The following is a 25,842-nucleotide window of genomic DNA, read 5'->3' as shown; positions in this document are numbered from 1 at the left end:
GGATCAAAACACTACTGCAAGTATGATTCTTACGCTGCTTGCTCTTCTGTGATAAACTCTCTCTCATCTTTGACCCAGGGGTCTCATGTCTTCTGCAACTATCCAAGAAATTATGGCAAGCTAACTTGTTAACTGGGTAGCTTGGTAAAATATGGCATCTTTCAAAGACATTGATAGAATCTTAGCAAGAAAAACTGACATATATGCTGTTATTCTAAAACCTAAGAATTTTAGTTTTAATCAAAATTGGGCAGGAGATTTTGATGAAAATCTAAAAGCAATTTTGTGTACTGTGCCTCTCATTTTGGCATCTATCTTTCTGTCTACACCTCTGCACAGATGCTCTACCAGCACGTACCTCACTGACCATATATTTGATAAATATTTATGAAGTGGCTACTATGAAAGGGACACCTGTAACCAGCTCTGCAACATCTTTCTTGTTTTCAGTCTCTAATCTATCATTTAGAGAGTGACCCTGTCTGATCTTATAATTTTCCTACTCAGAATCTTTTGCTGATTTCTCATGGTGTTCAGAACCAAATTCTAACCATCGACATTTCTCCAAAAATTTCGATGAAATTATCCTAATCTACTTCTGAAAGCAGATATTTTACAAACTAATCTCTTGTCAAAAAAGGCACACTCACAACAACCCTAATTTACTCTTCTGTGTTTTCTTACCTCCATGTCTTTGTTCAACCTTTCTGGAAGTCATGTCTCATGTCTATATATTAATTTATGTAAAGCCTTCATAGCTTTCAATGTCCATCTTTTCTGGAAAGCATAACAGACTCTACCCTACCAGAATTTATTTCCTTCCCTTCTACAGTCTTTGCACTGATGTCATTACGCCTGTATTACAGTTATTTAGACATTTATGTAACTCGCATATGAGTGTATGTTCCTAAAGGATCTATCCATCTTTGTATTAACTAAATTTTACATGTAGTAGAATGCCATGTGGCCGGGCGCGGTGGCTCACGCTTGTAATCCGAGCACTTTGGGAGGCCAAAGTGGGCGGATCACGAGGTCAGGAGATCGAGACCACGGTGAAAACCCGTCTCTACTAAAAAATACAAAAAAAAATTAGTCAGGCGTGGTGGCAGGCGCCTGTAGTCCCAGCTACTCGGAGAGGCTGAGGCAGGAGAATGGCGTGAACCCGGGAGGTGGAGCTTGCAGTGAGCCGAGATTGCGCCACTGCACTCCAGCCTGGGTGACAGAGCAAGACTCTGTCTCAAAAAAAAAAAAAAAAAAAAAGAATTCCATGTACAGAGAAGCATTAATACGTTTTAATTAAACTAAATTATTAATAATTCTGTAACTGGAAATTGCCATCTCTATGTACCATCTGGATGTTTATGTGCCTTTATAGTATGAATCAAGAAGAATGGGCTTCTGCTTCTTATCTACCTAATGCCAGATAGGAACTATCTAGCTAATGTCATGAGAGAGGAGTATAACTCAGTAGGCTGGCTGAATTTCCTCTAAATATGTGTTGGGACCTAAAGTATTTGGACTTACTTATAAGGCGGAATAAAAATTTACTTTACAAATATGATTATGTACTTGGTTAAAAAAGTATTATCTTAGTTGTCATTAAAGTTTTTAGAGAGAGAACTTTATTCAGGAAAATACTTGGAATATGGAGCAGGAGACCCTAATAGTATGACTTGGAAGAGACAGGAAAAAATATATTAACGAGAATTTGGGGAAAAGAATGTAAAGTTGAGAGGAGGCGGGAGACACCAAGAAGAGACATGGGCTGGGCAACACTCCAAGAAGCCCACCTACTAAGGATAGTGGTCAATGAGAAATCACCAATGCAGAATGGCTGAAGACCTTTTATTAACAAAAATAATGTAATCATAAACAGCAGGTAATATTGTTTAGTATGTGTCAGGTTCTCATCTAAATCTTATTTATGTATTTACGCATTTATTTGAAGATGGGACCATTATTAGCTGCATCTTAAAAATGAGGAAACTGTGTCATTGTAAATTTAAGAATATTTTTCAAGATCATCCACCACATTAGCTGGATGTAATGGAGTTGGGATTTGATCCCAGGCAGACCAATTTCAAGTCTATTTCCAAATTGGTTGCGTTGCTGTGATATAAATTCCCCTGATTCCAAATCTTCACAAGAACGTGAAATGCCCGTACCGAAATATAGTACTGGCACTACAGGGAATATGAATATAGGTGGAATGACCCTAATTTTCCCTTTCCTGACTGTCTGACTAGAGAAGGCAGCAGCATTTGATCAAGAGCAAACTAAGTCTAAATGTCCTAGGAAGTGAGCTGTGCTAAGGGCATGTGTAGACCACCACTGAAGTCTGAGCCATTGCTTTAGGGTACAACTAACTCAGGAGCAAATGAAAACCATTTTTTAAATTTTATTTATTTTCCTAAAAATTTTGTTGGTAGCTATCTGAAAAAGACCATAAGTTGATATCTAGGTTACCATTGTAGCTCCTGACTTGGTATTTCAACAATAGTTCTAGGTGCATATTCCTATTTCCCAGAACTCTGTAGAATTTCAGAAACACTAAACATAAATACTCCTATGACAGAGTTATATTAATACACAAAAAAATTCTGTGTGACCTCTATTAAACACTGAGTGTACAGCTTAAGTACAGATTCTGGAAAGTCCTGGGCAACTTTCCAAGGTCAAGGGAGATCTGGAAGTGTGTTTGATTTTCTGCTAAGTGTTGTAGCTCTTTTTGGATTCCAATCCACATTATTACTTCATTTTCCAGACCCAGACTTAGGTTGGATAAATATTCCCTAGAGCAAAGAATCACCTTCTTCCCTGCACCTGGACGTAGCCCCACACAGGATATGGGAGGTGGCCTCTCAGATTTGAATAGCTGAATGGTCATTTCTCAACTCTGTCTCCCATTAGCTTACAGTGTAGGCTTTTTTCTTCCCTTCTTCTAAGAATTTTCCAAACTAGACACTAGAGTAATGTTGTGGTCCTAGATTACTTTCTAACCGAGGTGCACTAATTCCAGGAACCCTCTGGAACCATCAGACTGCAAAAATAAAAGCAACTTTAATTTTCTTTCTCTTGTCATTATCTTGTTTCTTTGATCCCAAATTGTTACCTAGATTTACTAAACGTTTTTGGTCATCCTGTGTTATTTTCACATCTTTTTTCTCGAACCAATCAGCAAATTATTTTCTAAGTGACATTTTCCACAATCCCCAAATTTATCTTTCTGCTTATAGGTTATTGTAGTAATATCAGTACTGTTTGTTATTTAGTTTGATCTGACCCCCAAATAGAAAAATAATTTTATTTCTGAAATGAAAATTACTATCAGCAATCATTACCTTTTCTGCTTTCATGATTACCACAGAAGTACCACTCTGTCAATTCTGAGAACACACAGAGTGTTGTCAAATCCTCTGGCCCCAACTTCTTCCCTCTTGGGCCATAAGTTGTCAAAAGGGCAACTGAAAAGGCTACAGCAGAATGCCTTCCCAAAACCCTGTCCCTATACATATGAAGGGCTGAAATTGCAGTATAAATTGATGTTAGGAAAATTGATGTTAACATCTTTGTTTAATTTCCATGTCTGTAAATGAATTTTCCTCACTAATATGGCCTGTATTTTTAAAAAGTTAACATACACCACTGGTCATCATATCATAATTGTATATAATTAGCAAAGTTCAACTAGTTTAAATGATTGCAACTGATTAAAATGAAATGAAGAAATCAAGAATCCAGGATTAACGTATCATCCTTAACTTGGTTCTTTTAGAATAGGACTGAAGAATCAGAAATATATTTCTCTTATTATTCATACCATATGAGTTCTATATGTAACGTCAAATTTATGGGAAAAATGCCCCAGAACACAAAAACTGAAAGTGATGAGGCAATCCTTAGAAGTGAGGCTATTTTGAGAAGAAAAGTAGAACTTTAAATAAATTACTGTTCTTTTAATATTTTTAATGAGAGAGGTAGGAATGGAGCAGTGACGCTTGTTTGGAAAAGTAAAATTCCACATGGAATGTTACAAATAAATAAAAATCAGCAATAGGGGAGGACATAGCACCATATGCTCCTCCCCTGCCTTTTCTGTTGATTTGCTCTTTACAAGTGGGTTTGTTTGTTTGTTTTGTTATTGTTTGTAAATATGATGGCCAAACCCAAATAAATTAGTAAAGAAACAGCTCTATGGCATTCCGCAAAGTTAAGAGGTGAGGCAGGCTCTGCCAACCAGTTAGTTGCTGGGTAATGCTAGAATCTCTGAAGAGGCAAAGAGGGGCTGATCCGCCATCATAGAGCCCAGTAAGTGTTCGTTTGAAGTTGAACTGACCCTGACCACTGCATCCCAAATAATCACCTAGATACCTTTGTAAACTATATTCCTTCCCTCTTTCTTTCCCTCCCTCCCTTCCTTCTTTCCTTCCTTCATTCCTACTACAATGTGTAATTTTGTGTCATTATATTTTGTTTATATAAACAAGTATGTTCCTATTGTCTAGGTTTGGCCAATGGGAACATAAATACCATAAATGTAGGTATCTTGTATATTTTATTCACTGCTTTGTCTGTAGTACCTAGCTCAGTACCTATCACTCAGTAGGCCCTCAATAAATATTTGTTAACATGAATAAATACTCTGGCATTAAAAGAGACCTTTAACGCATCTTGCGATGATAGGCTATCAGGTGTTACTTTTAAATTGGAATATAAATTTGATTAAGAACAGCATAAATCATTAAATTAGAAAGCTGAGGTGTCTACTTTCCCCCATAACAGTTTATAGCTTTGACCTTTCTTCTAACTCCCTTGCACTGTTCTACATAGATGATTTGCTTATGTTTGTATGCGATTTTAATTATTTGATTGAAATATAATTTTAAAATTAAACCATCAAAAACAGATCTTATAGGAATTTGCTCTCTACTTAAAATAAGAAAGTGGCGGGAAGGCTTAGATCTGGACCACATGTTATACCCAGCAGCAATTGACTCAGATCTAGCTACGTCACAAACAGGATGAAGAAAAAAAATCTGCCCAGGCCACCCCCAAGAGAAAAACCTTCAGGAACCACAAGAAATAACAGCTTATAAAAACCTGACACAATTTTTCTTGGCTGTCCCAATGGAATAAAATAAATATTTGTCTATCTTTGCTCTTTGCCCATATGAAATAGCAAGACATATTTTGAAATATCCAGTTTAATTAAAATATAACTTTCAGATAAGCCTAAGGAAGTTATAATACAGGAATACCTGATGTGTTTCATCAAATTACAAAAATTATCAGGCTAATAAATTAGAGCTTTTAAATCTATATAGCAGCTTGAACTACAATATTGGTACAAGCTGATCTTACAAGTTGTTCCCTACAGAATAGAGTTAATATGATGAAACCAACCAAAGAAATAGAGAGAAAATGCCCACACTTGTTTTATTTTTATTGAAGGTAAAATCACCTGCACACATTTCTATTCAAAGAAAAATGTTCAGTTTCATTTTATTCTCACAGATACAAATGTACTCCATAGAACTGGAACTGCTTCTTTTGTTTCTTGTTCTATCAGAATTATATTTGCATATTTCAGAACATGTTAAGGTGCTCTCTGTGATTTAGAGAGTTTATAAAAAGGTAATTTGATCTCAAATCATAGTTTTCTTTCTTTATTTCTAATACTGAAAGCTGCATACCCTTCTGAGAAGTGAGCCATGAGAGGAAGACATTAGATTGCCTTGTATTAGATAATAAAAAAGTTCCACAGGGGATGAGTTACATATTATGACATTGTGAATATAAGGCTCATTTGGATTTAATTCATTACTACATCATGTTGCACAGGAAAGCAATTTTTAAGCAATAGAAGTGCACTTCATTTGTAAAAGACCCAGATATAACACACAATCAGTTACTGAAGACAGAAACTGATTTCCCAAATCAGGCATATAAAATTTAATATATTTTCTCCAGTTATAATGAAAGGAAAGAGAACTTCAATACCATTTTTTTTATAGATAAGAATGATATTTTGTGAAATCTGGAAAGTGAATTTTTGCTTGGGGAGTTGACTACATTTTGATGCCACAAACTGAATAAGTTGAAGAAAATGATTAAGCATTTTTAGTAATATATTTGAATTATTTGTTAGATACATAGAATATAATTTCAAATTCCATGCTTTCATAGACTTAATATTACCACATTAAAAATAATTGAAAAATTTTAATGAAATAAAGATAATAATGAACATTGTAATTTCTAAAAATTTCAATATCCATTTTTCACATTATTAGTTAAACCCTAAGGACTGACTAAATTATTCTAGAATTTTAAAACTGCAACCATATTACATTGGTTTATTTCAGTTATCTAAATCTGTATGTATAAAACAGGGTTCTCCTGAGAAACAGAACATATAGGATGTATGTGTAGGGGTGTGTGTGTGTGTGTGTGTGTGTGCGCACTTGTGTATGAAGAGAGCTAGATTGGTTTATTTTAAAGAGTTGACTCACACAATTGTGAATGTTTGGCAAGTCAAAAATCTGCAGGGTGGCTAGTAGGATAAAGACCCAGGGAAGAACACAGTTTGAGTCCAAAGGCAGTCTGCTGGTTGAATTACCTGTTTTCTGGGAAGGTCAATCTTTCCCTATTAAAGCTTGCAATGGATTGGATGAACCTTACCCACATTATGGATGGTGATCAGCTTTATTCAAAGCCTACTAATTTATGTCTCAATCTCATCTTAAAAATGCCTTCACAGAAACATCTAAAATAATATTTGACCAAACATTTGATACCATGTATTAGCCTAGTTGCTACATAAAATTAAACATTACACTGGTTATATAAGCATCTACAATTTGCAAAAATAAAATTACCTATCCATTCAGTGACAGTTTCCCAGGATGGGGACAGTAGAGTGAGGGTGTTCATCATCTGTTTTTGGTACCTGAATTGCCCAGCAACTTTACTTTCTCTCTCATTAGCTAGAAATATCCATTGGAAAAAATTTTAAGTGAGTACAATATTTAATTGATTCAATACATTTTGCATAAATAATCTATTTTAAAATGTGTTTTAATTTAAATGTTCCCCTGTAAATCACTCTTATGAGATTATGGAATTAATGGTTTTAGATGAAATTCTCAAATATCTTGCTTAATTTCTAAAGCATGGATTAGGATTTTCAAATTGCAAATCTCAAAGGACCATGTCTGCCACTTGAATCTTGATTTCATTGACATTAAACAGGAACGTGAAAGAGAGAAGCATGCAAACAGTTCTCAACCTTTCCATGTTTAACTTACACCACACTCTACTAAATGTGATCATTACCAACTTTTCTATAGCATGAGTGTGGGGAAGTCAAATGAACCCACAGAAAATTGACATATCTGATTCTCAAAGTAAAACGTTTGTTATTCCCTTATACTACAACTGACTGATCTTGTTCCTTTTTTGGAACGAATAAGATCAAGAAGTGGATGGATGGAAAAGCATATTATAGTCAATGCAGGAAAAAGATACAAGAAAAATGTGACTAGCTCTAAGGCTAATCAATTTTCAGAATAGGCAGCCAGTATCACAGATGATCCTGATAGATCTGATGGAAATAGTTCATTGACAGCAGAAGATAATCACTGCAATTATGTACAACAGATCCCACTAATTAATAATACAACATAAATTAGAAAAATTAACGGTTCCAACATTTTGATCCTTAACACTCCAACTTAGTCCTGATGCTTTACATCAGATAGACTTAATAAAAAAGATTAAGAAAGAAAATTTGCTTACTAGGAAAGTAACTAACCTAATCTCAGTTTGTAACCAAACAGATAAAATAATTTGTGTGCATGTGTGAATGCACAGGGGCTGAGGAGGCGAGAGACGGAATCCTTTAAACTTGACCATTGAGAGTAAGAAAGCAAACCTTTAGGCAGAAATGGCCCAGACTGAAACAACCTCTTCCCGAAGCTGAAAGTAGCAGGATGTAAAAAGATCTGTGAGGGGATGCACTTTGTACCTCCTGAAAACCTGCGATCATGGAAATATCTTTTGTGAAATCTTTATTTTCATTTCTTCTTTATAGAAAAAGAATGCTCTCAAGATTAAACAGAACGTCATTAAAAACTAAAGAGTGACTAGCCAAGTGCCTGAAATACAGTAGACATCCAGCTCATGTTTATGTAAGAGAAAAAAAATCCTCTATCTTCAAAATCAACTTTTTTAGTACATGCTATGAATACATAGATAAAATTTGTTTAAAAATCAAAGGGGTGTGTGTGTGTGTGTGTGTGTGTATTCTCAAATATCTTGCTTAATTTCTAAAGCATGGATTAGGATTTGTGTATGTGTGTGTGTATGAATATATAAATCTATAAATAAATATATAAAAAATATATAAATTTATAAATATATAAATATATATATAAATTTATAAACATATGAATGTATAAAATACAAATTTATATACAAATATATACACACACATACATACACAGCCATTTATATATATATGTGAATCACATATATGTATGATTAAAATTTCAGTAAGAGGTATAAATAACCAGAAGTATACATTATTTTTATTTTCAAAAAAAGTGATAATCCACATGAACATGAAGGCTTATCAAGAAGATCTGTATTCTGGTTCATTTTCTCATGCAATAAAGACTTACTGAGTGCCTACATGCTATTTAAACTCTGCCAGACCCATAGTTCTTTCTCCACTGTGAAAAAGAAAGTAATTCATTCCAACAAAATGAGAGGAAATGAAGTACTGCCGGAAGGGAAATAGAGAATTCAGCTGATGGGATATCAATGAGATTTCCATGAAGGAGTGGGCACCTGAGACAGATCTCAAACAGTATTTTACAGTATTTTAACAGGTTAAGATGGAGAAAGTTATTGCAGTCAAAGGCCCCACTGTCAACAATCTTTATTCTTCCCATTGGCTGGTGCTGCTTTAGCCAAATACCTAAGGATTGTGAGGGGCATAAGCCTGCATCTGTGAGTTGAATCCAGTTAATACAATTAATGCCATTCTGCATAACACTGAGAAACTCCGAGTTAAGAAGCTGCCTTATTTAAGGTTCAGAGCAATGAAACACTATGTATAATTAAATCAATTTTATCCTATATATTCCTTTTCTGATTAAACTTCAGACAATGTACATTTGTTATCTGGAGGGATCAATGATAGGATAGCTAATTACTTCCTTTAGGAGCCATCACTCTATTACTGTTAAATTCATTCTGCTATCATTTGCATACACTGAACTACGTGCATACATTTACATGTTTTTCTCTAATTAAAATAGCAGTTGCTTGTATATCTAGAAAACCCCATCGTCTCAGCCCAAAATCTACTTAAGCTGATTAGCAACTTCAGCAAAGTCTCAGGATACAAAATCAATGTACAAAAATCACAAGCATTCTTGTACACCAATCACAGACAAACAGAGAGCCAAATCATGAGTGAACTCCCATTCACAATTGCTTCAAAGAGAATCAAATACCTAGGAATCCAACTTACAAGGAATGTGAAGGACCTCTTCAAGGAGAACTACAAACCATCGCTCAATGAAATAAAAGAGGATACAAACAAATGGAAGAACATTCCATGCTCATGGGTTGGAAGAATCAATATTGTGAAAATGGCCATACTGCCCAAGGTAATTTATAGGTTCAATGCCATCCCCATCAAGCTACCAATGACTTTCTTCACAGAATTGGAAAAAACTACTTTAAAGTTCAAATGGAACCAAAAAAGAGCCCACATCACCAAGTCAATCCTAAGCCAAAAGAACAAAGCTGGAGGCATCACACTACCTGACTTCAAACTATACTACAAGGCTACAGTAACCAAAACAGCATGGTACTGGTACCACAACAGAGACATAGATCAATGGAACAGAAGAGAGCCCTCAGAAATGATGCTGCATATCTACAACTATCTGATCTTTGACAAACCTGACAAAAACAAGAAATGGGGAAAGGATTCCCTATTTAATAAATGGTGCTGGGAAAATTGGCTAGCCATATGTACAAAGCTGAAACTGGATCCCTTCCTTACACCTTATACAAAAATTAATTCTAGATGGATTAAAGACTTACATGTTAGACATAAAACCATTAAAATCCTACAAGAAAACCTAGGCAATACCATTCAGGACATAGGCATGGGCAAGGACTTCATGTCTAAAACACCAAAAGCAATGACAACAAAAGCCAAAACTGACAAATGGGATCTAATTAAACTAAAGAGCTTCTGCACAGCAAAAGAAACTACCATCAGAGTGAACAGGCAACCTACAAAATGGGAGAAAATTTTTGCAACCTACTCATCTGACAAAGGGCTAATATCTAGAATCTACAATGAACTCAAACAAATTTACAAGAAAAAAACAACCCCATCAAAAAGTGGACGAAGGACATGAACAGACACTTCTCAAAAGAAGATATTTATGCAGCCAAAAGACACCTGAAAAAATGCTCATCATCACTGGCCATCAGAGAAATGCAAATCAAAACCACAGTGAGATACCATCTCACACCAGTTAGAATGGCCATCATTAAAAAGTCAGGAAACAACAGGTGCTGGAGAGGATGTGGAGAAATAGGAACACTTTTACACTGTTGGTGGGACTGTAAACTAGTTCAACCATTGTGGAAGTCAGTGTGGCGATTCCTCAGGGATCTAGAACTAGAAATACCATTTGACCCAGCCATTCCATTACTGGGTATATGCCCAAAGGACTATCAATCACGCTGCTATAAAGACACATGCACACGTATGTTTATTGCGGCACTATTCACAATAGCAAAGACTTGGAACCAACCCAAATGTCCAACAACGATAGACCGGATTAAGAAAATGTGGCACATATACACCATGGAATACTATGCAGCCATAAAAAACGATGAGTTCATGTCCTTTGTAGGGACATGGATGAAACTGGAAAACATCGTTCTCAGTAAACTATCGCAAGGACAAAAAACCAAACACCACATGTTCTCACTCATAGGTGGGAATTGAACAATGAGAACTCATGGACACAGGAAGGGGAACATCTCACTCCGGGGACTGTTGTGGGGTGGGGGGAGGGGGGAAGGACAGCATTAGGAGATATATCTAATGCTAAATGATGAGTTAATAGGTGCAGCAAAACAACATGGCACATGGATACATATGTAACAAACCTGCACATTGTGTACATGTACCCTAAAACCTAAAGTATAATAACAAAAATAAATAAATAAAATAAAATAGCAGTTGCTTTATTGCTTCTTCATGTCTCCCAATCTTCCTACTCTCATTCATTTAAATACAGAAATTAGAGAGGGACAAAAAACACTAAGAATAGAGAAGACAAAGTACAAAAATAATAATAACAACAAAAATGTGAAGAGGGGCCAAAAAAATGGTTGGAAAGTAAAGCTGGAGACTAGAAGAGAACAGTTGCTGATGATATCACCATCATCAAACAACAGCAAAATCTTGTGTTTGTACAAAATCATGTCAGTGAAAAATATATTCTTGTGGGGTCAGAGGAGAGACAAACCACTATTTTATATTAGCCTTTCTAGTGCCCTGATAACCATAAAAACACTCTGAGGGTCTTCATGGATGCCACAGCCAGTTTACCTGTAGGTAAGGACTACCTCACCTCCCTCATTTAAGACTGGAGGTAATGTATAAGTTGTCAGCTGTCTTGAACAGGAAACTTGCTCAATTATACATTCTTTGGTAAATGAAGTGCAGTGGTTCTTGAATGGAAGGAAGTAAACATGGGTGGCAGGTGTGGAAAGGAAGAGATTAAAAAATGAGAAAACTGTTTTCACAGGAAAGACACTAATACTATAACAAGTAAACAAACCTAATGTCTGGGTTAAAAGAAGGGGACAGGAAAGCAGCCCAGGTGCTTATTTTCTTATATCACTGGATGGTAAATTAGTACTGGTGAGAAAGACATAGGTGAAAAAGTAAATTATAGATATTTTGTTTCTAGGTAGCTTGGATAGAGATATTCTCCTTTCAGGAGATCAATTTTGTCAGGAAAGACCATAAAAATGAAGGCAGAAATAAAGATGTTCTCTGAAACCAACAAGAACAAAGACACAACATACCAGTATCTCTGGGACACATTCAAAGCAGTGCGTAGAGGGAAATTTATACCACTGAATGCCCACAAGAGAAAGCAGGAAAGATCCAAAACTGACACCTTAACATCACAATTAAAAGAACTAGAAAAGCAAGAGCAAACACATTCGAAAGCTAGCAGAAGGCAAGACATAACTAAAATCAGAGCAGAACTGAAGGAAATAGAGACACAAAAAACCCTTCAAAAAATTAATGAATCCAGAAGGTGGTTTTTTTGAAAAGATCAACAAAATTGATAGACCGCTAGCGAGACTAATAAAGAAGAAAAGAGAGAAGAATCAATAAAAAATGATAAAGGGGATATCATCACCGATCCCACAGAAATGCAAACTACCATCAGAGAATACTATAAACACCTCTACGCAAATAAACTAGAAAATCTAGAAGAAATGGATAAATTCCTCGACACATACATCCTCCCAAGACTAAACAAAGAAGAAGTTGAATCTCTGAATAGGCCGATAACAGGCTCTGAAATTGTGGCAATAATCAATAGTTTACCAACCAAAAAAAGTCCAGGACCAGATGGATTCACAGCCGAATTCTACCAGAGGTACAAGAAGGAGCTGGTACCATTCCTTCTGAAACTATTCCAATCAATAGAAAAAGAGGAAATCCTCCCTAAGTCATTTTATGAGGCCAGCATCATCCTGATACCAAAGCCTGGCAGAGACACAAACAAAAAAGAGAATTTTAGACCAATATCCTTGATTAACGTTGATGCAAAAATCCTCAATAAAATACTAGCAAACCAAATCCAGCAGCACATCAAAAAGCTTATCCACCATGATCAAGTGGGCTTCATCCCTAGGATGCAAGGCTGGTTCCACATACGCAAATCAATAAACGTAATCCAGCATATAAACAGAACCAAAGTCAAAAACCACATGATTATCTCAATAGATGCAGAAAAGGCCTTTGACAACATTCAACAACTCTTCATGCTAAAAACTCTCAATAAATTAGGTATTGATGGAACGTATCGCAAAATAATAAGAGCTATCTATGACAAACCCACAGCCAGTATCATACTGAATGGGCAAAAACTGGAAGCATTCCCTTTGAAAACTGACACAAGACAGGGATGCCCTCTCTCAACACTCCTATTCAACATAGTGTTGGAATTTCTCGCCAGGGCAATCAGGCAGAAGAAGGAAATAAAGGGTATTTAATTAGGAAAAGAGGAAGTCAAATTGTCCCTGTTTGAACATGACATGATTGTATATCTAGAAAAGCCCATTGTCTCAGCCCAAAATCTCCTCAAGCTGATAAGCAACTTCAGCAAAATCTCAGCATACAAAATCAATGTACAAAAATCACAAGCATTCTTGTACACCAATAACGGACAGACAGAGAGCCAAATCATGAGTGAACTCCCATTCACAATTGCTTCAAAGAGAATCAAATACCTAGGAATCCAACTTACAAGGGATGTGAAGGACTTCTTCAAGGAGAACTACAAACCACTGCTCAATGAAATAAAAGAGGATACAAACAAATGGAAGAACATTCCATGCTCATGGGTTGGAAGAATCAATATTGTGAAAATGGCCATACTGCCCAAGGTAATTTATAGATTCAATGCCACCCCCATCAAGCTACCAATGACTTTCTTCACAGAATTGGAAAAAACTACTTTAAAGTTCATATGGAACCAAAAAAGAGCCCATGTCACCAAGTCAATCCTAAGCCAAAAGAACAAAGCCAGAGGCATCATGCTACCTGACTTCAAACTATACTTCAAGGCTACAGTAACCAAAACAGCATGGTACTGGTACCAAAACAGAGATACAGATCAATGGAACAGAACAGAGCCCTCAGAAATAATGGCGCTTATCCACTACCATCTGATCTTTGACAAATCTGACAAAAACAAGAAATGGGGAAAGGATTCCCTATTTAATAAATGTGCTGGGAAAACTGGCTAGCCATATGTAGAAAGCTGAAACTGGATCCCTGCCTTACACCTTATACAAAAATTAATTCAAGATGGATTAAAGACTTACATGTTAGACCTAAAACCATAAAAACCCTAGAAGAAAACTTAGACAATACCATTCAGGACACAGGCATGGGCAAGGACTTCATGTCTAAAACACCAAAAGCAATGGCAACAAAAGCCAAAATTGACAAATGGGATCTAATTAAACTGAAGAGCTTCTTCTGCACAGCAAAAGAAACTACCATCAGAGTGAACAGGCAACCTACAGAATGGGAGAAAATTTTTGCAACGTACTCATCTGACAAAGGGCTAATATCCAGAATCTACAATGAACTCAAACAAATTTATAAGAAAAAAACAAACAACCCCATCAAAAAGTGGGCAAAGGATATGAATAGACACTTCTCAAAAGAAGACATTTATGCAGCCAAAAGACACCTGAAAAAACGCTCATCATCACTGGCCATCAGAGAAATGCAAATCAAAACCACAATGAGATACCATCTCACACCAGTTAGAATGGCGATCATTAAAAAGTCAGGAAACAACAGGTGCTGGAGAGGATGTGGAGAAATAGGAACACTTTTACACTGTTGGTGGGACTGTAGACTAGTTCAACCATTGTGGAAGTCAGTGTGGCGATTCCTCAGGGATCTAGAACTAGAAATACCATTTGACCCACCAATCCCATTACTGGGTATATACCCAAAGGACTATAAATCATGCTGCTGTAAAGACACATGCACATGTATGTTTATTGCGGCACTATTCACAATAGCAAAGAGTTGGAACCAACCCAAATGTACAACAACGATAGACTGGATTAAGAAAATGTGGCACATATACACCATGGAATACTATGCAGCCATAAAAAATGATGAGTTCATGTCCTTTGTAGGGACATGGATGAAACTGCAAACCATCATTCTCAGCAAACTATTGCAAGCACAGAAGACCAAACACCACATTTTCTCACTCATAGGTGGGAATTGAACAATGAGAACACATGGACACAGGAAGGGGAACATTACACTCTGGGGACTGTTGTGGGGTGGGGGGAGGGGGGAGGGATAGCATTAAGAGATATACCTAATGTTAAATGACAAGTAAATGGGTGCAGCACACCAACATGGCACATGTATACATATGTAACAAACCTGCACATTGTGCACATGTACCCTAAAACTTAAATAATAATAAAATTTTTAAAAAATGTTAAAATGAAGGGTTCTAAGATTTTGAACTCTTTGGCATTACTGAGTGGTCATAAGTTGTGTTTCTTGCTGTTGATAGTTGTCCTGGTAAAATTATGGAATTTATCTTTCCAGAAAAGAAAAATTCATCCCTATAAGTTAAATGAACTTATTTGTATCTTTTGATCCATCATAGCTATAACATAGGATAAGAATGGAAAATCCTCTCTTGTGTACTTCTGATCAATTAATAAGGGCTTTCAAGAATTTTGGGTGGAGAAGGATTCTGAGGCAAGGTCTGAGTACAATGATAGAGAGTGCTATGATTCATGGACATGGAGCATGACACAGGAAGTGGCAGTATATATGCAGTAAATTTGTCATTCCTTTAGTTTAATGTCATTACAGCCAGATAACCTAACCAATTAGTGTCAATGGTAAAGTTTAATTAGCACCACAAAATGTACCACCCATATTACACATAAGATAACTAAATATACTATTTAGTTGCTGAAAGGGAGCAATGGAGGAGGAAGAGGAGAAAGAAGAAAGGGGAAAGGGAGAAGATCATTTGCAAAAGTACATTCGGAAGAACAGAAAACAAACAAGACTTAGGAATCCACTTCAATTTATTATAGTAAGTAATTACTAAAACATGCCTGTATCTGAAGCAGCATTTTAACTAGGTTTCCCGACAGATGTTATTCATCATGATATTGTTGAAGATAATTTATAACATTTTTTTCGTTGTTGAGACCGAGTCTCGCTCTGTCGTTAGGCTGGAATGCAGTGGTGGATCTCAGCTCACTGCAACCTCCGCCTCCTGGGTTCAAGTGATTCTCCTACCTCAGCCTCCCAAGTAGCTGGGACTATAGGCCCACACCACCATGCCCGGCTAATTTTTTATTTTTTAGTAGAGACCGTGTTTTACCATGTTGGCCAGGATGGTCTCAATCTCTTTTTTTTTTTTTTTTGAGAGGGAGTCTTGCTCTGTCGCCCAGGCTGGAGTGCAGTGGCGCGATCTCGGCTCAATGCAAGCTCCGCTTCCTGGGTTCACGCCATTCTCTGCCTCAGCCTCCCGAGTAGCTGGGACTACAGGCGCCCGCCAGTACGCCCGGCTAATTTTTTGTATTTTTAGTAGAGACGGGGTTTCACCGTGGTCTCGATCTCCTGACCTCGTGATCCGCCCGCCTCGGCCTCCCAAAGTGCTGGGATTACAAGCGTGAGCCACCGCGCCCGGCCGATGGTCTCAATCTCTTGACCTCGTGATCCACCTGCTTCGTCCTCCCAAAGTGCTGGGATTACAGGCATGAACCACCGTGCCTGGCCAATTTATAACATTTTCTAAACGTTTTGAAGCGTTAACCCTCAGCTAAGAAAATATGGTCTTTTATATTGCTTATAAAGATCATTTCACAGTATAAATTAACTCATGCTTGCTTACTTGTATCAATGATGAAAAATATTGCCCTGTCCAAATAATGCAAACATTTAAAAATAGATATATCTCTAGAGATTGTATTTTATTATTTATTCATGTTATTTGTGAAGTCAGAAAATAAAATGTGTCTAGTAAGAGAAATCCAAAGAGATGGGGTACCATACATACTGTGATTGACCCCTTTACCATTATGACATTTTAGTTTCTGAACCTATAAATGCCATGGGAAAGAACCAATAAAAGCCATGGGGAAACTCCTTTAAAAAGTAATTCATACTTGAAAAATGAAATGCATGTGGTCAATTCATATTTAGAAAACCTTTATCAACATTCTTTTTGGCCTATCAAAAACAAATAAAAAATAAGGACCTGGAAGGCTCGTGGTTCTGCAAGACAATTTGGTGACACAAAGCAAACAACTACACAAATTTGAACTCCTTGAAGCTGTGACGTGTTTCCAGGAATTTATCAGAAGGGAATAATTAAATAGGCACACTAGGATTTATGTACAAGAATGTTTACAGAGGAAACCTAAAGGTGCCTTTGTAAGAAATAGATTAAATTACATGATATCCATATAATGGAATACCAGGCAGTATTTTATGTAGTGATTTAAATCTATATTTATTGGCTTGAAAAGTGATTCTAATATTTTAATTTAAAAAATTTCTAAAGCAGGTGTTAAAGAAATATACATGGCCTAATACAATTTTGCTGATCGATAGGGAATGATAGAAGGAAATAACAATGATTTTTAAAAAGAGGTAGGTTTATGGATGGTTTTTACTTTATTCTTTATAATTTTCTGTACATATTGCACTTAGAAAGAACCATAATGCTCTTTCCATTAAAAAAAGGAAATTATATTAGCCATAGTTAGAATACAACACATTTTCTCCTTTTTGTCTCACCATTTCACAGAATCTACAGCTGTCAAAGGCAAACACATTCCTGCATTCAAAAATAAACTAAACCTCATTAATTTATCCATTCAAATGTCTTATTATTACAATATTATATTTTCAAACTATGTTTTGAAGTTTTCAACATACTTACCTCGCTCAGAAATATGCTTATGATCTTCAGAATTTATTAGGTTGGTGCAAAAGTAATTGCGGCTTTTGCCATTACTTTCAATGGCAAAACAACAATTATATATGTGTGTGTATATGTCATTTATTTAAATAAAAAATACATTATTAAAGGCTTGGTGGCTTTATTATATAATAGAAATGAAACGTTGTACCTGTGACATTCAAGCTTCTTCTAAGTTAAAGAGGTTTCTCAACAGTCCTAGGTAAACATGGTTTATGCAATATAACCAGCATCTCAACTGGCTTAAGCTGATTAGATTAGGGACAAGCACTTGACACAGAGTCACAAACATCTCTGGTCCACAAAAGGATAATAATAACATTTCATCCTGGAGAATAGGAATAGAAGAATAACGTATTGAAGAATATAGCAATTAGCATTAAGAAAAGATGCAAAAATAAAAACAAAAGCTAGTATAAATTGCAAAAGGATTAAATCACTTTGGTGATCAACACTTCAATGAAAATCAGAGAACGTGTTTACTCAGGAGGAGTTCTCAGTTGAAATTTTTTCTGGTGTGTGCTCTGTGCGTTTTTTGGAGACTCATTCATTCTACAACTGGAGACTTCTCATTTTCTGTCGACATGAGTAATAATATACCCTCCTCCAGCCCCTGCTTACAGCCCCGAGGCCTCTGAACACACCTCAAGCTTCTCCCCTCTCCAAGCCTCCTGCTCTGTCCCTCTCAACCCAGATAAAATCCACAGAAATACAATTTGCCATACGCCACCTAAAACAACTACCTCTTCCTTTGCAATTTTTTTTTTTCTTTTTTTTGAGACAGAGTCTCACGCTGTTGCCTAGGCTGGAGTGCAATGGCGCAATCTCAGCTCATTGAAGCCTCTGCCTCCCAGGTTCAAGTGATTCTCCCTGCCTCAGCCTCCCATTATAAGGTAACAGCATATCTTTCAGCTCGATGTAAACAATTTTACATTGGGAAGTACCATGAAAAGTGTTATTATCCACATATTAAATGTCCAGGGATGCTTATACAAAAGGGAATAGCAGACACAGAAGGGTATAGGAAACATATTCCTGTCGGTCACTGAGGCCTAATCTTCAGGAAGAGGATTAGAGGATTAGAATCCACCAACACCAATACACCTGGTATTTCAGCACATGAATTAAGTGACACACCTTCAGGGGACATGCTTCCCTGAGAAAATCCCCGGAAATGCACACCTGCCAACATCTTGTCTGTAACAAATCAGTGTAACCCAGAAATAATATTCTGGAGAATTAGTACCTCACTACTCTCTCTACCTACAAACAATGTACATGATTCACCTAGGACTATTCTCTTTCTGCAAATATAGAAGATACATGTGGAAGGTAATGCCTCATCTTGCATATCTAGTTCTTCACTTCACTAAATATGTAAACTAGAAAACCTTTTACAACTCAATGTGTATGCTAATAAAATAACAAAAAGCTTTTCCAAGCTATCCGCTAGTTATATGACATCAGTGAAGCTTTCGAAGAGTTACTTCAGCCCATAAAGCAGGTTTATTTTATTCTGATGTCATTAAAGTTTTTATCATATGGCTAATGTCCTAGTTTTTATTACCTGTATATCTGGCAATCTTTGCATCACAATTTGGCCTAACAAGGCTCCCCAAGAGGGAGAAAATACAGTGGCTGGAGAATTTTAGTCTCCATAGTATTTATGATTCTTACTAGTAATTAATAAAACTGCATCACAAATTTATATTGCAGCACCATAAATCTGAAAATGTACGCTCCCCTCTTTGAAGTTTCTATTCTTATTGTGGTGGTAAGTTATGTCTCTCAGCTTGCAAAACTGACTTGAACCATGACAAAATCATCAGTTCAATACCCCCTGTGAGACATTTTTTCCCAAGAAATGCATTCAAACAACATCTGTTTCTTCTTCACCTACCTGAAAGACTTCTTAATATCTTCTGCCTGGATTGTCTTGAGAATCTCTTGATATAACTGAGGATCAACTGTTCCTGAAGACGGAGCATCTGAAGGGCAATTTGTATGTACATAATAACCTATCAAAATCCCAAAAATAAATAAAATGGTGGCTGTGCAAAGTATTTTTAAGAGGTGGCAAAAGTTGCAGTGATTGCTCTTTGGTGCAGATCGTGTATAATGGGTAATGTAGTCAGATTCTTCTTGAAGTCTCTGGAACCTTCCTTTGGGTGAAGTTGCTGGTTGAATGGAATCAAGATTGAGGTCTATAGTCTCTGAATGCCCTAGGTTCTGATTCTCAGCACTGTCTAGCTGGAATTGGTCAAAACCAGACTCCTCTAGTTCCTTCTCCATGTCCCACTCTAAGTCAAGGGCAGTGGCTTGAAGGTCATCATTGTCTAAGTACTGTGAGTGTCCTGGAGCTCTTTGATCTGCATGGACCTTCTGATAGGCCATCTTTTTACCTGTGAAAATAAGAAAAACGTTTTTTAATAAAATAAACACACAATTAAAAAAACTAACAAAGTGAAAACAAAACAGTAAGCCATATTGAGTGTTTAATGATTATAATACAGGGAAATAAATTCTCCCTATAGAAACTCATATTTTATTGAATTAATCTTATAATTTTCTGTTGATGTTACTATAGGAAAGGAACACAAAAGAAAAATGAAAGTAGAAGGTACTTAGTGTGAAAGCTATGAGAAAACAAAATTATACACACACACACACCATTAATCTTTGAAGCTCAGGAGAATAACAACAGTCATGAATACTCAATTACATTGAAGGATGATGCAATGTAGAAGGCAAAATTAAACCTTCATAGTTACAAAATAACTTCTAAAAATTAAAGACAAAAGTAATAAAGCTGTGATTTGGTAAGGTAAAGGGAAAAAATAATATAAACCCTGGAATGATTACATTGCCAAAGCTAGTCTTAAAAACACAAATTCATTACAAAAATAGGCAGAACAACTAAATGAAGTATGAATTCTACAAGAAGCAAAATCTGTTATGTTACAGATTCTTAAGTTACCAAAAAGATTACACAACTTTAAGAGTACGAGAGAGGACCGAGATGTCCCAAGAAATTAGTGACATGAATTGGCCTGGCTGAATGAATTTTAAATAAAAGTCTGGGATGGCATCAACCCAAAGAGGAAAGCCTTTTGCCAGCCTAGGAGAGTTTGGTTTCATAACCTTGCTACAGGAGTGGCAGATGGAGGTTATTCTCCCTTGCACAGCTTTGGATGACAGCTTGCTGTATCCTGCCAAGTGGTATTAGGAAAACTGGGCTAATTAACTGCAAGTGGTCTTAAGTCTGTATTCAATAACCCACTGGTGTATTATGGCTGCAGATTAAGAGTATTTATACTTAAATTTTCTGTGTATTAGATTTGTCACCCCAGCTGGATCTTAGATCCCTCACTATGTTTTATGATTTTTCTGTGTGGCCCACTGTGGTGGGCAAAGAACACAGCTCAACTGATAATTGATTAGCTAATTGCTTTAGGAATCATGGTAGACAAGTAAATTCCTATGAAAAAGATAAAACAAGGATTTCACAAAGGGAGTGGCATTATGCACAGAATTATGGCCATACAAACCTCCAATCTTGGCTAGCTGAGGCCCATATAATTAAAATTTCCTAAATTTTTAAGAAAGTTCAAATATAACTAAATATTAAATTTTCTAAAATAAAAACTGTAATTCTGACTAGAATTTTCATATGCTACCCTAAAATCTAGGACTCATTCTTACCTAGCATTGACTCAATAAAGATGATTATCTAATGCATGTCAGGCAGAGATAGATAATGAAGACAGAAATAAATAGGACCCTATTCCACAAAAAGGAACCATCAAATCAGAGAGACAACGCACAAGCAAACAAAAAAGTCAGATAAAATATGCAAAGTGTCAGGGAAACTCAGGGGTTATTGATTCTAGCAGAAAATACGAGAAATAATTATTCAAAAAAGTGATCTCTAAGTTGCTTTTGCAAGAGAGGAGGGTGTGAGAGGAGGATACCCAGGAAGGGGAAAATTTACAAACACAAAGAGAGAATAAGAATGGCCCATTTGAAAAACCTGGAGTGGTATGCTATGGCTGAGGATAGCACACATGGGACAAAGATGCTGAGGAAAAAACTAGGAAAAGGTGACATTGGTCAAAAAACTTAACTTCCCGACAACACAGGGTCTTCGTATGTGAAATGGGTATAATAACAATACAAACTTCGTAGCGTTGTCATCAGGATTCATTCACATAGTAAACCTAAAGCATCTACTGAGTAGTAGATAGGCTATATGAGTTAGAAGGAACATTTCTATTCTTAGAGGAGATAGAACTGTCAAGGATTGGTGGGGAGTTAATAATTATATAATTCTGCAAGACATTGTGGAGATGGAGAGGAAGATGTATAATATTCACACACACACACTACAGTGTTTGGTGTTTTTTTTTAACATTTAGTCTACGTGTAGAGATTAAAATCTAAAAATCACCACATGATATACTAAATGTTCTCATGGCTCTACATTGCTTTTCTCTTTCCCTCCCCCCCTCCATCTCTTCTTGTTTGGTCTTGTTTCCAAAATGATTCAAGGAAGTGTAGCATTTGAATTCTGTCTTTGGTCAAATCAAGACAAGCAGAGAAAGGAAGTAATGTATGATGTTAATGATAGCTATTCAGATAGGTTAGGTGATAGCTGATTAACTTATAGAGGAAGAAACTGAATCTCACTGGATTTAAAGAATATGTCAAAAGAAAATATTAGAGGATAGAAAAAAATCTGAAGAAAGCAGAATAAAGAATCTCTAGACATTTTAGAAACCAATTTATTTCAATGTGCTTTATAAACTGCAATTTCCTAGCACTAGTCAATTTTTTTCCCTTTGGCCTAAACATCAGTAAATTACTGTTATCTTGAAATGATATTATATGTACTTCTTTAACTGTTCAGCTTAGGCACTACTGATTAATTTACTCAGACATTTTTTCCAAGCAGTTCTCTAGATTTTTTTCTCCCATTTTAGTGAATCAGAGTCTCTCTCTCTAAAGATTTTTTTAAAAACATTGAATCGTAGAGCTTGGTTTATGCTCAAAAAAGACTTGGCACATGGGAGTTACTACAGCAATGTGAGACCTCTAATTCTGACCTCTAATACAAACATTCAAAGTCACCTCTCTATAAATCATTTAAAAGCCAACTGCAATGGTGAGGCAGAGTTTTCATCTCTAACCTGACAATAGGCATTCCATCACATGTACATCAGCAATTTAACGCTCTTCAAACATCAGACAGAGCCATCAATTAGAATGTAATGCAGATACACATATTAAATCCTCACTATGATGGATATCTGCCTGACACCCTTACTACCACTTTTGGATTCATTACACATTATTAAATTTTCACTAAATTCTATCTTCCAGCAGAGTCACATCTGGGATAAAGGTAGATGAAGTCACCTGGTGTAACAAACTCCAAAGTATTTCAGGAAAATTACCACGGAAATGAGTATGTAATGGCATATATGATAAAGCATTTTAATCGCTGGCTTGGTAAAATCAATTATATATGTCTGATATATTTTATATATCAAATATATGTAAATATAGTATATATAAATGTATTATATACATATATAAAATTAGTAACTATTTCTATAAAATTATTTGCCTTAAAAATAGTATAGACATTTTGCAAAAATAAACAGAAATCTCTGCCCTGATAGTTTTGTTTGCTTCACTTAAAACATATATCTATATATATAAAAAATAAACTCAACAAAAAAAGAAACTATCAAATAAATAAAACTTTAGTAACATTCAGCTTTGAGACAGCATAAATTATTCTATGGTTCCCACCAAGAATGTAGCTGTCTTAAAAACACCTCTGCCCTGTGAGACAAAAACATATCACATTTCTTTTTATGAGAAGCTTCAAATTCCCTAGTAACATGAAAATTTTATATTTAAAGACAAATATTCAGCAAAATCAGCATGTCTTAGACATAATCACATAATAATGCCATTCAATTTTTTATCACTAATGCACATGATTTAGTTTGTTTGTATTGTCATGTTATTTTAAGATTACCCCATGTCAGTGTTAAAAAGTACATGTAGTACATTTTATAATCTGCATGAATAATTATCTAAAAGAGATATACTTTAGTATAGAGGAAGTTATAGAAACTTGTGACATTTCTACGGATGGAAATATCTGTAACACCCTTACATGTTATATTGTGCCACATGGTCTGTTTTATAAAATGCAATAATTATGAAAAGTGTAATATATTTTCCATATTTTCAACAGATCTTATTCACTTAGGTGACATCTCTTTCCATCCAGTCCTACAACCAAAGGCTAGTTTTTAAAATTCGACATACTAAGACATTTATCTTTTACATACACTTAACCCTCTATTATAAAAATAAAACAGATACAACTTGAACTGAATGGTATTTTTCTGGACTGTGACAGACTTAGATTAATAATAAATATCCATCTATATTCAACATATGATAGTTTAAAATAAACTGATTCTTGTGAATGCTATTTCACAAATACTGGCTTAAACAAAGTAAATTATATGGAAATAAAGATAAGTATGGAAATAAAATGAAAATTTAATATGTAAAATATAATCTCTGGTTGCTGCAGACCTAGTCTAACACAGTGTCTGGCAAATATTTTAGATAATAAATACAGATTAGATGAAAGTTTTTTTAAAATGTTACATATTACTTATGCCACTTAGGAAAATGATCACAGCAGTATTTCTTTCTTGTTAAGCAGTCATAATGAGAGAATTTATTACACGAATGCTCTGACCTTGTAAATCTCTAAATGAGAGGACTTCATAGTGAGGCTATCTGGTTCAAATCCCAGCTTTGCCATGTAATTTAAGTCAGATAATATATTTATGCTTAAATTTCACATTTGTCAAACAGAAATAATAACAGTACCACATTTTTGAAGTTATTATGAAGAGTAAATGAGATAAATTATTTAATGTGCTCAAAACATAGTCTAACACACTGTAAGTGATACACTAATAATAATAATTGTAGTGATTCACTATTTTTTCCGATAAATTCTATAGAGATAAGAAAATAGAAATATTTGGAGCTTCAACTTTAAAATACATGGTTAACTAAATTAAACTATGACCTGAGACCTCAGGCTTTAATAACAAAGACTTGGAGATGTTTTTTCTTTTGGTTTTTTTTTGTTTTGTTTTTTGTTTTTTTTTTTTTTTTGAGACGGAGTCTTGCTCTGTCCCCCAGGCTGGAGTGCAGTGGTGTGATCTCAGCTCACTGCAAGCTCCGCCTCCTGGGTTCATGCCATTCTCCTGCCTCAGCCTCCTGAGTAGCTGGGACTACAGGCGCCCGCCACCACGCCCGGCTAATTTTTTGTATTTTTAGTAGAGACGGGGTTTCACTGTGTTAGCCAGGATGGCCTCGATCTCATGAACTCGTGATCCGCCCACCTCGGCCTCCCAAAGTGCTGGGATTACAGGCTTGAGCCACAGCGCCCGGCCTACTTGGAGATGTTGAGAAATAAAGCTGTGTACCAAATGCCTTTGAAAATGGGAAGCATCTTATTAATCATTAGCTATGGTTCAGATATATAAAAGAGAAGCTTGGCTAATATTTATATAAAATTCATTATTACATTTGACTATATCTTATTACAGCATGATTTTTGGTCTATTTACTCAAAGAACAACAGAGCTTTTCCATCTTAAAGAATTCTGTTTAATATTCCAGGACTGGTGATGTGTAATCGTAATTCTGAGTTACAAATGTTTGTTGTAGAACACAATATTTATCATAGAAGTTTGACTTGATTCATTGACTGTAATGTTACTGATAATATTTTAACTCAAATGGTAGAAAAGATTGTACAGATCTTATTAGAATTAAGAACACATATAAAGGCTTTCCTACTTGTAAAAGTTATTTTACAAGTAAAATAAATGAATGACTCTGGCAGATTAGCTTTAAAATATAAGGCAGAATCTCAATTTCCTATGACAATCCATGATTG

The 25,842-nt window shown here is 35.6% G+C and overlaps 1 protein-coding gene across 1 annotated transcript in view; it reads right to left on the bottom strand.

The window, feature by feature from the left end:
* NAALADL2 (N-acetylated alpha-linked acidic dipeptidase like 2) overlaps positions 1-25,842 on the bottom strand; it is a 955,512-nt gene that overhangs the window by 698,409 nt on the left and 231,261 nt on the right. Inside the window, exon 2 of the mRNA XM_063621698.1 lies at positions 19,738-20,239. Within this exon, the coding sequence (XP_063477768.1) occupies positions 19,738-20,239 (502 nt within the window). The remainder of the gene's footprint in view (positions 1-19,737; positions 20,240-25,842) is intronic.

The sequence above is a fragment of the Symphalangus syndactylus genome, chromosome 17 (genome assembly GCF_028878055.3).
Source record: "Symphalangus syndactylus isolate Jambi chromosome 17, NHGRI_mSymSyn1-v2.1_pri, whole genome shotgun sequence".
NCBI lineage: Eukaryota > Metazoa > Chordata > Mammalia > Primates > Hylobatidae > Symphalangus > Symphalangus syndactylus.
This window is presented reverse-complemented; position numbering and strand designations above follow the sequence as displayed.